The following is a 15,342-nucleotide window of genomic DNA, read 5'->3' as shown; positions in this document are numbered from 1 at the left end:
GACATGCTGTCTGCGTCCATGTTGTCTATGTCTGAACTGGCCACAGTGAAATGCCACGCAGCCCCTGTGCCCTGGAGAAGGTGCCCTGCTGCAGGACAGGACCTCCTGGCCGCTCTCGCCCGGCAGCTGCGAAGGGAGATGGCTGGAGTGTGCGTGCGTGGTGGCCCTCCACGGGCAAAGCCGGGCCATACAGCCAGGCTCTCCGGCCAGAGCATCACTAACCTTTTTCAGGGTAGAATCACTTTACCTTTTTCTCTCTGTGTAAGGATTTTTTAAATGATCGTACTGCTTTTGTTTATTTAAAAATCTTACTGGATGACTGACTTCGTTGGGCAGAAGGAACGTTAATGACATTCACATGATTAAAAGAGTTATTTGGAAAGGAGGGTTTTGCAGTAATTCCCAAGTTTTTTTGAATGCCAATTTCTCCCACCTGAAAGCTTCCGCCCCCCCTTCTATTTATTATTTCTCTATATTGTGTGTGAGGGGGGTTTTGTTGTTTTCTGCTTTCGCTAGAGATTCATAAGCATGTATGTATGATGTCTAAAATGGTCAAAAAGTGACTTAACTGTTGAAGTTAGGATGCAATAGTAGGTGTGCTAAGTATTGCTACAAATGAGGCCTAAAAGAAGGGCAGATACTCTGATCACAGATTGCAAACTGTGTTTTAACTATCCCACATTAAAAAAATATATGGATGCCAGTTTAGTTTTTAAATGTATTTACCCAAAATGTTTTCATTTCTAGGAACTTTGAACCAAAAGAACTGGGGAAAGAAATATTCAGCCTGCAATGGTGCCAAACAATCTCCTATTAATATAGATGAAGATCTTACCCAAGTAAATGTGAATCTGAAGAAACTTAAGTTCCATGGATGGGAAAAGGAAACTTTGGAAGATACTTTCATTCGCAACACTGGTAAAACAGGTAAAAAGTCAGATTTCATGTTTGGAGTTAAATGAGGTCAGAAAAGTGATATAGGACAGATAATCAACCAAGGACTTTTAATGAAACATTTTCATTTCACTTTTCCTTAGCTGGTGCATTCTGAATTTATCCATTAAATAAAAAAAACAGATGATGACAATAGCCAAGCATAATAGAGAAATCACACAAATGAAAATTATGTGCACAGACAGGTAGAGTGAAAGCAGTCACATCCTTACTATCATCCCACCATGAGCACTTCACTGAAGCTAAACAGTCTTTTAGCATTTGCTATGAAATAATGATAATTATTACTACATGTCTAGAATCTGTAACAAGTATACAAAAATTATTTTTTAAACGTATGAATAAATTACCTACTCATCTGGAAGGACTTCATGGGTGAGTTGTGGTTTCAAAAAACTCAGAATGGGATTCATCTCACCTACACAAACACCTATATTGCAGACACTTGTGTCTGAATTGCTCACTTAGACGACTTCTTACAGTCAAAGAAGAGAAGTAGGTGCTTTTATGGTCCGATTTGTCATACCTATCTTTGAAATGTATTTTACAAAGAAGTGATTTATGCCTACAAGTGCCTATTTCTCCCAGCTATAAAAGAAGCTTATGGTGGCATTTACATTGTCAGACAAATCTTTTTGCAACCACTTATAAATCCAGGATAGCAGTAACTAAAAGCTGCTTGTTGAAAGTACTGTTTCTTATTTTGGGCATAGGTATGGAGGAACAAATCTCTTAACAACTGCCTTTGACCTTCTACCAGTTCCAGTGGGACCCCTAGACCAGCCATTTTATTTTATTTTATTTTATTTTATTTTATTTTATTTTATTTTATTTTATTTTAGTGTCATTGTTCCTGATTTCTGTTCTTGGCCCCATCATGTACTTCCTACATACTACTCCACAAATCACTTACTTCCCTCTTGCCCTACTGGCTGAGATAAATAGTGCATTTGTCTTGTCAAGAGATCCCTGAGGAAACATTCTTTGAAGTCCATAAAAGTGAACTGAGCTCTTCCTCATCTACAGCAATTCAGATATTATGAAAGGAACTGCTAAGCTCTGCAGTTAAAATTGTCTTCAAGGTTTTGAGGAAAGGAGTGTAATGAAACTGAACTCCATTAGTGCTGTTTTAGTAAGAGGTCAAACAATTCACAATCACTGGAGGTGGGAAAGCCAAATGTGGGGCTTTGGTCTATTCCACCCTGCTCATTCCCTCCAGAAGACAAATGCTCAGTCCAATCTACAGTTTGCATACAGCTATGTCCAGCTGTCATCACCTCCTCCCATGGGAGACTGCTCCACAGCTAAAGGGTCTCACAGACAGGACAGTCCTCCTAGGAACTGGCTAAAATTTTCCTTTCTTGTGTTGCCTCATGATTTGTATCTAGAATTGTGATAATAATGGCAGGGGGGGCTGTATTTTCCTTTTTGTTAAAAACACAGGTGCTTTCAGGAAGCTATGTATTCCAGGAATTTCTTTTCTTAGACAGTCAGATTGGTGGTTAGGCCAGTTTTCTGAGCTTTCTAGCATAGTTCTGTGGCTAGTTTCAGACAACAGCAGACCAATATGATACTGCACTTCATTAGATAACTATTTTATGAATTGCAGCATGAAATGAAACATATTTCTCCATGTTAATAGTGAATTACCGCACTTCTTACTTAGTTTAAATAACCAATTTCCTGTCAAATTGCTTATGAAATACAGGGAAATAAATGTATCATATTAATCTTTTAGCACTTAATACTGAAATAGGAGAGTCATAGATGCCCTGGCTGGCTTTTATATTGACACTCCTTTTTTTCCCCTCTCTCTCTCTCTGTTCAGTGGAAATTAACCTGACAAATGATTATTATGTAAGTGGAGGTGGGTTAGACACCGTATTCAAAGCAAGCAAGATCACTTTTCACTGGGGAAAATGCAACGTGTCATCAGACGGATCAGAACATAGTTTAGAAGGACAAAAATTTCCCCTTGAGGTAAAGTACAGAATAGATTTTGACAATTTTGACGATTTGACATTCTGCAAAAAGTAATACTGTTTACTGAATACCTTTGTTTGTCGCTGGATTAAAGTCTATTTGCAAATATAATCATTCACTTAAATCCAAATTAATAATATTTAAATGATGCATTTTAGAAGGACAGCGTACGGCACTATTCCGTGGCATGTTGAGAATGTCTAAACTATGCGTTTTCACACGTCTTCTAAGATGACAGTAGGAGTCGGTTCTGCTAATCTGACAAAATTCAAGCTCCCACTAACAGTTAAGCTCCTATGAGTTTGGCCCATCATATTCCATAGCAGTCAGTTGTTTAAAGTATAAATGGACTTTTCAAAGCTGGGGCTTTGCTGAGAGCCCATGGGAGCTGCTGGCCCTTACCGAGACAAAGTGCGGCCCATGTCGCTGGGCTGGAAAGAGCTGGCAGCGGCGTGCCAGGAGCTACCATGTGAGAGCAGGTCCTGGGTGCGGCCGCATTCACGGGCAGCCAGGCCAGCGTACCCCTGGCTGGTTTGGCAGAATAGCTTGCAGTAGCATGGGGATGGGATGAAGGAGAGCAGCAGTTCTTGCTGAGATCCACGAGGACACTCTGCAGACCAAACTTGCAACCCTCAACATGGTGTTGTGATCATTTTCCAGATAAAAAGATGTAGTTGTGGCAGGCAACCGTGCTGCTCCTCACTCTGAGCGCTCTGGACTTCTTTGTCAGAGCAAAGCAATAGAGCCAAGGTTGGCTGTACTCCATGGAGAGCTGTGAGCCAAGAGCTTTCCCTGGGCAGTGTCGTTTCCTTTACCTCACTAGCCATTTAAAAATTCCCACTCACACTCCACCTGTCCTGCCAAGGCATTGAAGAGAACGTTCTCTTCCATCATCAATCATCACATGAAAAGCTAGTAGGAGCAGGACACTTCCCCATTCATGTTGGTTACTTGGCATTGGAGGAGATTTCCCAACTGCATCCGGAGAAAGAGAGGAAGGGGTGCAACAAACCCAATGCCTATGACAGCAGTCAAATGTGGGCTCAAAATACCTTGTAATCTTTTATTACCAATGCTTCTTTACACTTACTGCAAGGCAGATGCAGTAGGGACATCTTGCCTTATTATTCATGTTTTACCACTGATTTCAAGATTCATCTCACCTGAGTACTCTAGGTTAGATGTCCAGTATCAGCAAGTTATCTCGGCTTACTGTGTTATCCATGGAGACCGTTGTGCTCCTTGAAAGGATAACTCCTGCATACTTAGTGGTTTTCCAGGAGAGGTCATTTTTAGATAGCTAACAGCTGATGAATTCCAATCTATATCTTCAGATAATGCATGTGAGATAGATAAAAACACCCATATATTTGTAATGAAATTTATTGCTTGGACATTTTTTCTCAAAATGGGAATATAAATGCATTTATTTATTTTTTTTATTTTTTTGTATATATAACATTTGAATATATTTTTATTTGCAGATGCAAATCTACTGCTATGATGCAGATCAGTTTACAAATTTTGAAGAGGCAGTTAAAGGAAATGGAAAGTTAAGAGCTTTATCAATTTTGTTTGAGGTAAACAAAGTATATCTTTGTGTCATTTAACAAGCTTTGAAACACAGCAGATGTTGCAACTGAATTTAACTGGTTCCAATGTGTGATCACTGAGTTAAAAATTTGCATATATATTTCTAATTTATTCTTACAGAAAAGCAAATGGGCAAAATACATTTGCTCTGCTTTAAGTCATCTATAATTTTAGTGGTAAACTGTAACTTTCAATTTTTTTTCATGAAGCCTGTACTGTTAAAAAAAAATGCAATTTCTTTTTAACAGATTGGACTAGAAGACAATCCGGATTATAATCCAATCATTAATGGAGTAGATAGTGTTAGTCGTTTCGGTAAGTCTACGTCCATGTTTTATTGATTACTGATTAGACTAAATTCCATTGCAGTGTAATTATGAAACCTTAAAGACATCAGGGAGCACGGTTCTCTAGAGCTCAGCCATGTCTATTTTGTTAGAACAACAAAATTCATCTGGATAGACTAGAGAGCCGGGCAATCACCAACTGTATGAAATTTAACATGAGCAAGTGCCAGATTCTGCACCTGGGACAGGGTAATCCTGGTTATATGTACAAACTGGGGGATGAGAGGCTGGAGAGCAGCCCTGTGGAAAGAGATCTGGGGGTTTGGGTTGATCGCAAGTTGAATATGAGTCAACAGTGTGCCCTGGCAGCAAAAAGGGCCAACCGTGTCCTGGGGTGCATCAAGCACAGCGTAGCTAGCTGGCCTAGGCAGGTGACTGTCCCACTCCACACTGCACTGGTGCAGCTCCACCTCCAGTACTGTGTGCAGTTGTGGGCGCCTCAGTATAAGAAGGACATCTATTAGAGTGTGTCCAGAGGAGGGCGACCAAGATGGTGAAAGGTCTTGAGGACAAGACTTACGAGGAGCGGCTGAGGTCACTTGGTTTGTTCAGCTTGGAGAAGAGAAGGCTGAGGGGGGACCTCATCGCAGACTACAACTTCCTCAAGGGGAGCAGTGGAGGAGGAGGTGCTGATCTCCTCTCTCTGGTGACCAGCGATAGGACATGAGGAAATGGTATGAAGCTGCATCAGGGGAAGTTCAGATTGGACATTAGGAAAAGGTTCTTTACTGAGAGGGTGGTTGGTCACTGGGACAGGCTCCCCAGGGAAGTGGCCATGGCACCAAGCTTGTCAGAGTTCAAGGAGCGTCTGGATGACACTGTTAGTCATACGGTGTAGTTTCAGGTAGTCCTGCGAGGAGCAGGGAGTTGGACTCAATGATCCTTGTGGGTCCCTTCCAACTTGAGATAGTCTATGATTCTATGATTTATTTACTCCAAGACTGAATATTTGTAACAACAGCAGTAAGTGTAAATGAATGTATAACTATCATGAGGAATTTGCAACTCTTTAAATGCTAAATCAAGAGAAATGTCTGATTTATTCTGTAAGCTTTCTTAATCATACATTTTTGGATTTTTGTATGTGGTTGGAAGACAAATAACCCTGTTGCAGCCATCCAAGATGTGTCTTATAAGCATGAGACCGTATGAGTATCAGTAGACTCAGCAGAGATGAATTCTTTTTTCAGTAGCTCCTGTGTAAATCTGAAATAATCCAATTATATTATATTTGTACTAGCATTATTCAAACCAAATGTTGACACTTTGGTGTTTTAGAATTCCTCGTGGTTTCACATCAGAGCACATAAACTTCAGGGTGGTGCATAAGGAGATCTGGTCTCTGTTTCTAACTCAGTTTCATGGTGGCTTCGCAGAAGAATAAACACAAATGACCACTGTCTTGAACAGGGATATTTTCTTACATCATGGCCATGACCTTAAGTAAATGGCCAACTTTGTCTCTGTATTCCTGTATGTAAGGATGCTTGAGCTTTGTAAAGCCCCTTAAGATCAATAGGTTGAAAGTGTAAAAAGCTATTAGTCCACTATTCTAAAAGCTTTCAAAAGTATGACACTAAAATCAAGATTGTTTTTCTCCGGAAAACAAACACCATTCAACAAATATAAAAGGGAGCGACTTTCATAAATTACAGAGACAGAGGAGGAGGAAATATAAAGCAGTTAAGATTCATTATCTTTGTGTGCCATCTTCTGTGAAACACAAAGAACGAGTAATACATCAAGGCAGATACTGTACTACAGCCTTGGAAGGAGCTGTAAAACTATCAGCAGCAAGATTCAAGATACAGCCACTACATGGCAGTTCAACAATGAGTAGAATATCCGTTTCTTGAATAAAATGCAAATGAGCTCTGAAAATTCAGGTCATGACTAAATCAAGTTGTTCCTCCTGAAGAAAAGTGAATAGCACTCGATCTGTCCATGTCTGTGATGTACATGATCTGTCCTTGTCAGTCATATCTATTTTGTGCTTATTTGAATGCCAGTTGCTGAGTTCTCAAGCTCTGCAGAGGAGCAGTCCTGTTCCTTCCGGACAAACTCTGTGTTTCTCATCATTCTTTGTAGGTGTTTGATTTTAGAATCTAGGCTGTCAATCACATTAAAGGGCATTTTAAAATCCAAAGTTGCAAAACGTATGGCAGGGTTCTTACTATAAATGAGAAGATTCATGTCCCCAAGCATCTATATAAAATGAACTAGCCATTCATTTTTACTGAAGGAAGAATACGTTAACTAGACACGTACCAGACAGCAATGATAGCTTCTGTCTGAAGGTTGATTAACTTGTTGACAGGAGAAATAGAAGGATGGGCTTTGCTCGACACAGCTAAACGTTCCCCTTTCGTGACACATGGATAAGAGAGAGGGGAGGAGCCAGCTCTTAAACCTTAACTCCATGGAACAGTCATTGTACAGAAGAAAAGCATCAATGATTTGTAGTAAACTGTTAATGAAATTTGCTGCTCTCACCAAATTTGCAAGGAATTTTGAAGACAAAGACAGGTCAGAAATCTGTACAGGGCTCAAGAAGTAACATATCCGTAAAACCACAAGTTAATGCACAGTCTGAAAATTCATTAGATATTCATAAGTGAATACTTATCAAATAGGGAGAAATGTAAAATCAGTAACTTGAGGTTTAAATAAGGTATATAAGGATCTACATTATTCCAAGGTGTAAAAAACAAGTATTATTTTGGATGCACCAGACAATAAGGCAGATAATTATCACAAGATTGATAATTGTCACAGTCTGAAAAAATCTGCCTTGAGGAAGTTGGTACCATTTCTGCCAATTTCTGTTGCTGGACCCTACTGCCATACCAGCATGAACTTAGCTTTCTGTGGATGGACTCCCAGCAATTCCTCATGCATGCTCCCAGCTGACAAGGTACCAGGTAAACTGCTGACCTGAAAGACGTGGTATTATTTTCACAGGACAACAACCAGAGTGGTCATACTCTCCTGGAGGAGGTCTTTGCATTCTTCTCTGCTTTGTATAAAACTGTCAAGTTTTTCACTGTATTGTCACCATTTTAAAAACCCCTGATCCACAGAAATTCTGCTTCTGCTGTCGTGAGTAATATAACTCTGAGGTCTAATATGGCGACAGTTCCCCAGGCAGTGATTTTCTGCAGAGGTTAAGATCCTGCGAGAAACTCAACTACTTGACCAAATTCAGGGAGAGTTTGAAGCCATGTCATGAGACCAAGAACAGAGATTTAACATATTTTTTCTTTGAAGTTCATGTGTGAGACAAAGATTTGGCATCTTGGACATTTGCGAGTAAACTTACAGGTGGACAAATTCTTGTGAACCAATGTACTGATTACTGGAGTAACTCATTACACTTTCCCAAGTAAACAAAGTTGTTTTTGAACAATACTTATTCAAACTAAATAGAAAAGGCTCAGCAATTTATTTGTATGCTTGTCTCTCCAGAGATCAAATTTTGAATAGCCTCAAAATTAGCATGTTCCTATAATGGTAACTCTTTTGGAGAGTGTGATTTCTATTTATTCATTGCTTCTGCAGTATTTTAACTATCCAATGCTAATTTTTTTTTTTTTTCAGGAAAACAGGCTGTCTTAGAACCATTTATTTTGCTGAACCTTTTGCCGAATGTAACAGACAAATATTACACTTATAATGGGTCTTTATCAACTCCTCCCTGCTCTGAAACGGTTGAATGGATTGTGTTTAAAGATACCATTAGTATTTCTGAAGACCAGGTAATTTGTTTACTGTATTAAAACCAAACAATTGTACATAATACCAAAGAAAAGCAGTTGCCATGTATATGGTAAAAGCTCATGGCATTCATTGCCAGCCCAACAACCTAGCTTTTCTTTTATCTAGTTATAAATTTTTCATGCAGCCATTAAATTGGAAAGCATATATATTACTTGAGTATGTCATCTTTTCCCTTTTTTGGTTCAGGACTAGATTCTGAGTCATGTCTTGCCTTGGAAGGGAGTAAGAACACACTTCCTAACTCTGCAGGCTGTCTGGACTTCTAGCCCAGATAAAGAGGAGTAATTTTTTTCCATATTCCCTCAGCTAAATGGGAATTCCCCCAGCGTAGCTCCAACAGCAGAGTGGTTGAGAAATACAGGTGGAGTAAACTATTAGACATACTGCTGGTACAGAGGAACAAAAGTTCAGTGCCACCCAGGAGAGCTCAATGGGGAGACTTTACCCAACATCTTTTCCCCAGGGTTTTTGCCTGTTAGCAGAATCTGGTTAATTTGTTATGACTTCTGACTTCTTTTTTTCCTCACCTCTTCTAGTTAGCTGTATTCTGTGAAGTCCTTACAATGCAGCAGTCTGGCTATGTTATGCTGATGGACTACCTGCAAAACAACTTTCGAGAGCAGCAATATAAGTTCTTTGGACAAGTGTTTTCCTCTTACACTGGACAAGAAGAAATTCATGAAGCAGGTATTTACTGAATAGTCATTCCTCTCTTCACAGGTTGAAAGACAATTTTCAGTAAAAGATTCATCCTAGTATGAAGATACTAATCTTAAATTGTGTAGAAAGTAGCATGCTGTATTATTACTCATAAATCTATCACTTCAGAGAAAAAAAACTAGCAATCATAAAACATGTCAGATTAAATGGAGTGGAAAATTCAATGCTTGTCTTGACCAAACGTTCAGTTCAAGCTTTCTTGCACTGCCCTTTTAATGTGTTTCAGACTTAAACAAAGCTGCCTTTTCAGGGGCTGCGAGAGGATGTTGTTTTACAAACCCATTTGGTTCTTTGTTGTGTAATATGGATGCTTTTCCAACAGAGGCTGAACTGAGGTCACCAAGTTCATTTCACATAGTCTGCTGAGAAAGTGATAGATAGAATCCCAGAAGCCAGATTCTGTTCTCTGTTTTACCTAAAACCTCAGGGAAGTTTGTGAAGGTTATATGACAAAACAGTACATTATGTAATGGGAAACAAGATCTAGCACTAAATATGGAAGTCAATGATTTCTATACTTAAAAGCATGGAAGAATAAATAGTAAACATCTATTTTTGGGGCATTATGTTGCTACTTGGGTGGAGATACCTGTAGATTCTTAAACTCAGTTGCACTGAACTGTGCTTAATTAGACACAGACAGATGACCGAAGCATGTGATGTAGGTGTTCTCCAGATTAGAAAGAAGTGTGGTTTCATTTTAATTTACCTTGGTTGGGTGGATACTTTTTTTTTTCCTACTGGAAGGACCCTGTGTATGAAGCTTGCGTACAAGCTAGGGGATGTTCATCATTTCAGAACTGCCGGAGGGCTGGGTCCCCTGCACAAGTACATCACACTGTTTCACCACAGTGCTGCACAGGATAGCTTTACTGCTTCATTTTATAACCAGTCGGTGACACTTCTGTTTGACCTCAGCTTGTCATGAACTCCTCAGATGTGTGCCCAGGATATGAATTTTTTTGCATTGGTCTAAGCCAAGAAATATCTGTTCTGGCAGGGTTTTTTTGTTTAGGTACTAAGCAGCACTTGAAATTTTGAAACTTGGAGAAGGAGCATGGAATTGAGCTGCAGCAATCAAGCACATTATCACAAATAAATTTCTGTTTCCAAATAGACTTACAACGGACGTTGTTGATTTGGCCTAACTTAAAGAAAGATTGTCCTTCCCCAAATCCCTCTGTTTAATGAAGGTCTCTGGGGACAGGTCACTGTAATACAGACCACCTTTTCTTATGTCCATGTTGTCAGAAGGAAATGAATCTTCTCAGTCCTTTATAAATAGGAGTCAATCTATAGTGAAGAAATGTCATAGGCAAAGGACCTTTGAAGACAGACTTCAAAGTCCTGGACCAGGACTTCTTCTGCCACCTGCAATTCACTTGCCTCCCAGGTGGTTGCACTACAGCCATGACCTTGACCTTCAGCTCAGTCACTGCAATAGAAGGAAGCTACTTTCAGCTGTGCCATCCTAATCTAGATTTCCATAGAGACGGACAAGAAGAAAAGCTGGATAATACCGTTTAAGACAGGCCCCTGCTTCCTTCTGTCCACTCCATGTGCTGACACCTGAAGGAATTTTCCACGTGCTGTCCCAAAGCAGTGTGTGCTTTAAAACTGCGTAGGAGGTTGCTTCCAATGAGTCCCATTTCTGCACTATATCAAAGAGAGATTCTGTGAATTTTCTATCTTATCTGTGAGTTTGGTATCCATACAGATTAGAAAAGAGTGTCCAGCCTAAAGATATTAGGATCCTGTTCTGCACTGAGTTATACCATGTAAAATTAGAAGGCCCTTCCGCTTCATGTAATGATAAAATATGTTGTACAAAGCATCCAAAATTTCTCTGTACATCGACTTGTATACTACCAAACAAATGGGTTTCAATCTACCTAGTTTAAGACAAAAGTGTCCTGCACTCACATTACTGTGGCAGCGAACACATGTAGAACTTATAGAATCATAGAATCATAGAATCATTAAGGTTGGAAAAGACCTCTAAGATCATCGAGTCCAACCGTCAACCCAACACCACCATGCCCACTAAACCATGTCCCTAAGCGCCTCATCTACACGTCTTTTAAATACCTCCAGGGATGGTGACTCAACCACTTCCCTGGGCAGCCTGTTCCAATGTTTAACCACTCTTTCAGTAAAAAAATTTTTCCTCACATCCAATCTAAACCTCCCCTGGCGCAACTTGAGGCCATTTCCTCTCGTCCTTTCACCAGTTACTTGGGAGAAGAGACCGACACCCACCTCACTACAACCTCCTTCCAGGTAGTTGTAGAGAGCGATGAGGTCTCCCCTGAGCCTCCTTTTCTCCAGGCTAAACAACCCCAGTTCCCTCATCCGCTCCTCATAAGACTTGTTCTCCAGACCCTTCACCAGCCTCATTGCCCTTCTCTGGACACGCTCCAGCACCTCGATGTCCTTCTTGTAGTGAGGGGCCCAAAACTGAACACAGTATTCAAGGTGCAGCCTCCCCAGTGCCAAGTACAGGGGCACGATCACTTCCCTGCTCCTGCTGGCCACACTATTTCTGATACAGGCCAGGATGCCATTGGCCTTCTTGGCCACCTGGGCACACTGCCGGCTCATGTTCAGCCAGCTGTCGACCAGCACCCCCAGGTCCTTTTCCGCCAGGCAGCTTTCCAGCCACTCTTCCCCAAGCCTGTAGCGCTGCATGGGGTTGTTGTGGCCGAAGTGCAGGACCTGGCACTTGGCCTTGTTGAATCTCATACAGATTCCACTTATTCCAAACTAGGTATTTAAAGTAACAAATTGTAGGTTGAAAATTCTGCTTTGAGCATAAACAAGGAGGGACAGAAAGGGATCACTGAAATTTCAAGTCTTCCTGTATATATGTTTCGCATTTCTGTTAATATTTATGTGCACTATGTAAATGCAACAACATCACATACACATACATGTACATATTTATGTACACACACATGTATATATACACACACAAATGCAATTATAGGATTTGTTTAATGTAGAACTTTAGAGGAGCGTTTATATTTTCACCTCTATTTTAAGAGAAGGTAAATAAAAAGCTCTAGGAATCATTAAATTTAAATGTTGAAATGTAAAAACTGTAACATGGATGCCTAAGTCCCCAAGAGTAAATAGGCTTATGTATTTCATATTTAGTATTGCAAAATTCTTGTAGTCAACAGAGAAAAAATAATCTTTGAAATCCCTTTAGATGACAAAGAGAAATGACAGGAGTGGACTTACTCAAGTAGATAACTGAAAAATTATTTTGTGTTGTGAAAACTAGAATCCCAATTTTCTCCTGTTGGATTCAGTGTAGACTCTCATTAGGTGGTAGGATTAAGTGCTTGATTTATTGCTGTTATTAATACATGACATTTCTTAAGTAGAGCTAAGTTTCCTTAGAAGGGCTAAAAGAATCTTTCTATTCAATTATAAACTAATTTTGGCAATATATTGTCAGAAATTTTCACACCGTGACAACCTCAACATTCTTGGTATACAAGCACTGCCCTACCGAGGACATGGGAGATACTTCGTTCCACAAACCTGCCTAGTGATACATGTAATTTTCCTCTGTGATATGTATGTATGCATATATGTATGTATATATTTAAGAAGACGACTAAAATAGCTAATTCTTACAGCCGTACTTGAGGATTCAACTCAAAAAGCTTTTTGAAATTGTAATGCTTTATCTCCACCAACCTCAGCTGGCATGAAAATCCATTTATAATAGAAATCATTGTTTATTCCTATAAACCTGAGAACCATCGTGGTAGCTGCTGGGCCCATTACATAACTTCCCATCCGCTCCACTCTTCTGGTAATGCCCTGTGAGTAAGTGCAGAAACACAATTCTTGTTAATCTTCTTGGATTTAGTAAAGATATAAAAAACAATGGGTTCTTAAAATTCAGGACTAACAATATATATTGGTAAAAAATATTTGTCAACCTTTTTCCCCTGCAAAATACAACTGTGTAAACCTCAGCAGTTATTTTAGTTAAATTCTCTTGCAAGACCAGGGGTAAGGACTCAAGCCTTTACCATTTCGTGTACCACAGATGACATAAATTAGCTGTAACCATTCTCAGATTCTCTCAAGACATTTCCTCTTGTGCAGGATACTTTATACTGACATAATGTGCTGGGTGTCGGTGCCCCCGTGCTGGCAGCGGGGGCTGCAGGGCGGCCTCTGTGAGGAGAGGCCGGGGCTGCCCCGTGCCGGACACAGCCGGTTCCAGCCGGCTCCGAGCCTTGGGGAAGACATAGTTAAGACAGGGCAAAATGCTGCATGACAGTGAGAAGTGAGGAAAATGTGAGAGAAACAGCCCTGTGACACCAAGGTGAGAGAAGAAGGAGGCAGAGGAGGTGCTCCAGGTGCCGGAGCAAAGATTGCCCTGCAGCCTGTGGAAAAAACCATGGTGAAGCAGGTTGTCCTGCTGCAGCCCATGGAGAGCCCACACGGGAGCAGGTTTTCTGGCAGGATCTGTGACCCCATGGGGGACCTACACTGTAGCAGTCTTTCCCTGAAGGACTGTACCCCATGGAAAGGACCCACGCTGGAGGAGTTCGTAAAGGACTGTATCCCATGGGTGGGACCCCACGCTGGTGCAGGGGAACGGCATGAGGAGGAAGGAGCGGTAGAGGCAAAGCATTATGAACTGACCACCAACCCCATTCCCCATCCCCCTGTGCCGCTTGGGGTGGGGAGGTGGGAGAGTCAGGAGTGAAATTGAGCCTGGGAAGAAGGGAAGGGTGGAGAGAAGGTGTTTTTAGTTTTTAGTTTCTCACTATCCTACTCTATTTTAATTGGTGATAAATTAAATTAGTTTCCCCAAGCTGAGTCTGTTTTGCTCATGACGGTGATTAGTGAGCGATCTCCCTGTCTTTATCTTGTCCCATGAGCTTTTTCATCTTATTTTCTTCCCCTCTCCTGCTGAGGAGGGGGAGTGAGAGAGCGGCTGGGTGGGCACCTGGTGGCCAGCCAAGGTCAACCCAGCACACATATCTACTGTGCTGCTCCACCTCCATCATGGAGACAGAGTAGACTGGGGATATTGAAGAACTACTTTCTGCCACACACTGTGACAGGGAGCTGAAAAGCTCTTGAATGTCTTAATCTAAATGAAGTGATTTCACGGCTTCCACAGTTGAAAATCTGGATTTAAAAGATAAAAATCTCCAACCCAGATTCAACTAAAGGTAGAAGAAAGCAACAAATGTGAAAAAAATTCTGTCAGTTATCCAGTGCTGCCTCAGAACAACACCTAGCTTTATTCCAACTCTGTCAAGCTCAGAGAAGCTTAAATCCAGGCACAAATTTATATATATATATATATATATGAATAAGCCAAATTTGGGCAGCTTATAAAGGCCTTTTTGTCAAAAACACAGCCCAAGTAGTTTCTGATAATGATTTGGCTAATGTACCTTGGTGCTCCCTGATGATGCAATTCAGTTTAGATTAAAAACTTCTGAGTTACGTGGGCAGCATTTTATTCCACAGAAGAATAAGCAAAGCTAGGTGCATTTACCATGATCTGATACACAAAACGAGCATCTGGGGAAAGCAGAGACCTGAATTCAAGCCCCTGCAGGGGGCTTGAATTTAGGTCTCTGACTTCCTGTGAATAGTATTTTGCTGCTTGAGACTTTTAATCCAGTTGAATATCTGTGACTTCAGACTAGTAACAGACTCGAGAGCTCCCTTTCTTGAAGTCTCTTTGCCCAGATTTTCAAAGTCTGTATCAGAGCAGAAGTCTTTAATTAGGTAAGTTTGTATGTGATCTCCTCACATTTCCCAGTCTCTGGAGAGGGAAAGTGGGAAAAGGCAGGAGCAAACTACCTCTGTGTTACTAAGACTGGCAGGAAGGGGAAGGAAACAGCACAGGCAGGATGACTGATGAAGAGGCATCAGAAGAAGGGCAAGAGACAACAACTTGGGAAGGAATCGTCGTGAAATA

The 15,342-nt window shown here is 40.7% G+C and overlaps 1 protein-coding gene across 1 annotated transcript in view; it reads left to right on the top strand.

Annotated features, from left to right (window-relative positions):
* The first annotated feature begins 728 nt into the window (after positions 1–728).
* The window catches only part of PTPRZ1 (protein tyrosine phosphatase, receptor-type, Z polypeptide 1), a 66,573-nt gene continuing 51,959 nt past the window's right edge, over positions 729–15,342 (top strand). The window contains exons 1-6 of the mRNA XM_009332274.1: positions 729–927; positions 2,783–2,934; positions 4,422–4,517; positions 4,779–4,845; positions 8,475–8,632; positions 9,191–9,341. Of these exons, the coding sequence (XP_009330549.1) occupies positions 732–927; positions 2,783–2,934; positions 4,422–4,517; positions 4,779–4,845; positions 8,475–8,632; positions 9,191–9,341 (820 nt within the window). The 5' untranslated portion in view covers positions 729–731. The remainder of the gene's footprint in view (positions 928–2,782; positions 2,935–4,421; positions 4,518–4,778; positions 4,846–8,474; positions 8,633–9,190; positions 9,342–15,342) is intronic.

This window comes from Pygoscelis adeliae, unplaced genomic scaffold (genome assembly GCF_000699105.1).
Source record: "Pygoscelis adeliae isolate BGI_AS28 unplaced genomic scaffold, ASM69910v1 Scaffold9, whole genome shotgun sequence".
Taxonomy (NCBI): Eukaryota; Metazoa; Chordata; class Aves; order Sphenisciformes; family Spheniscidae; genus Pygoscelis; species Pygoscelis adeliae.
This window is presented reverse-complemented; position numbering and strand designations above follow the sequence as displayed.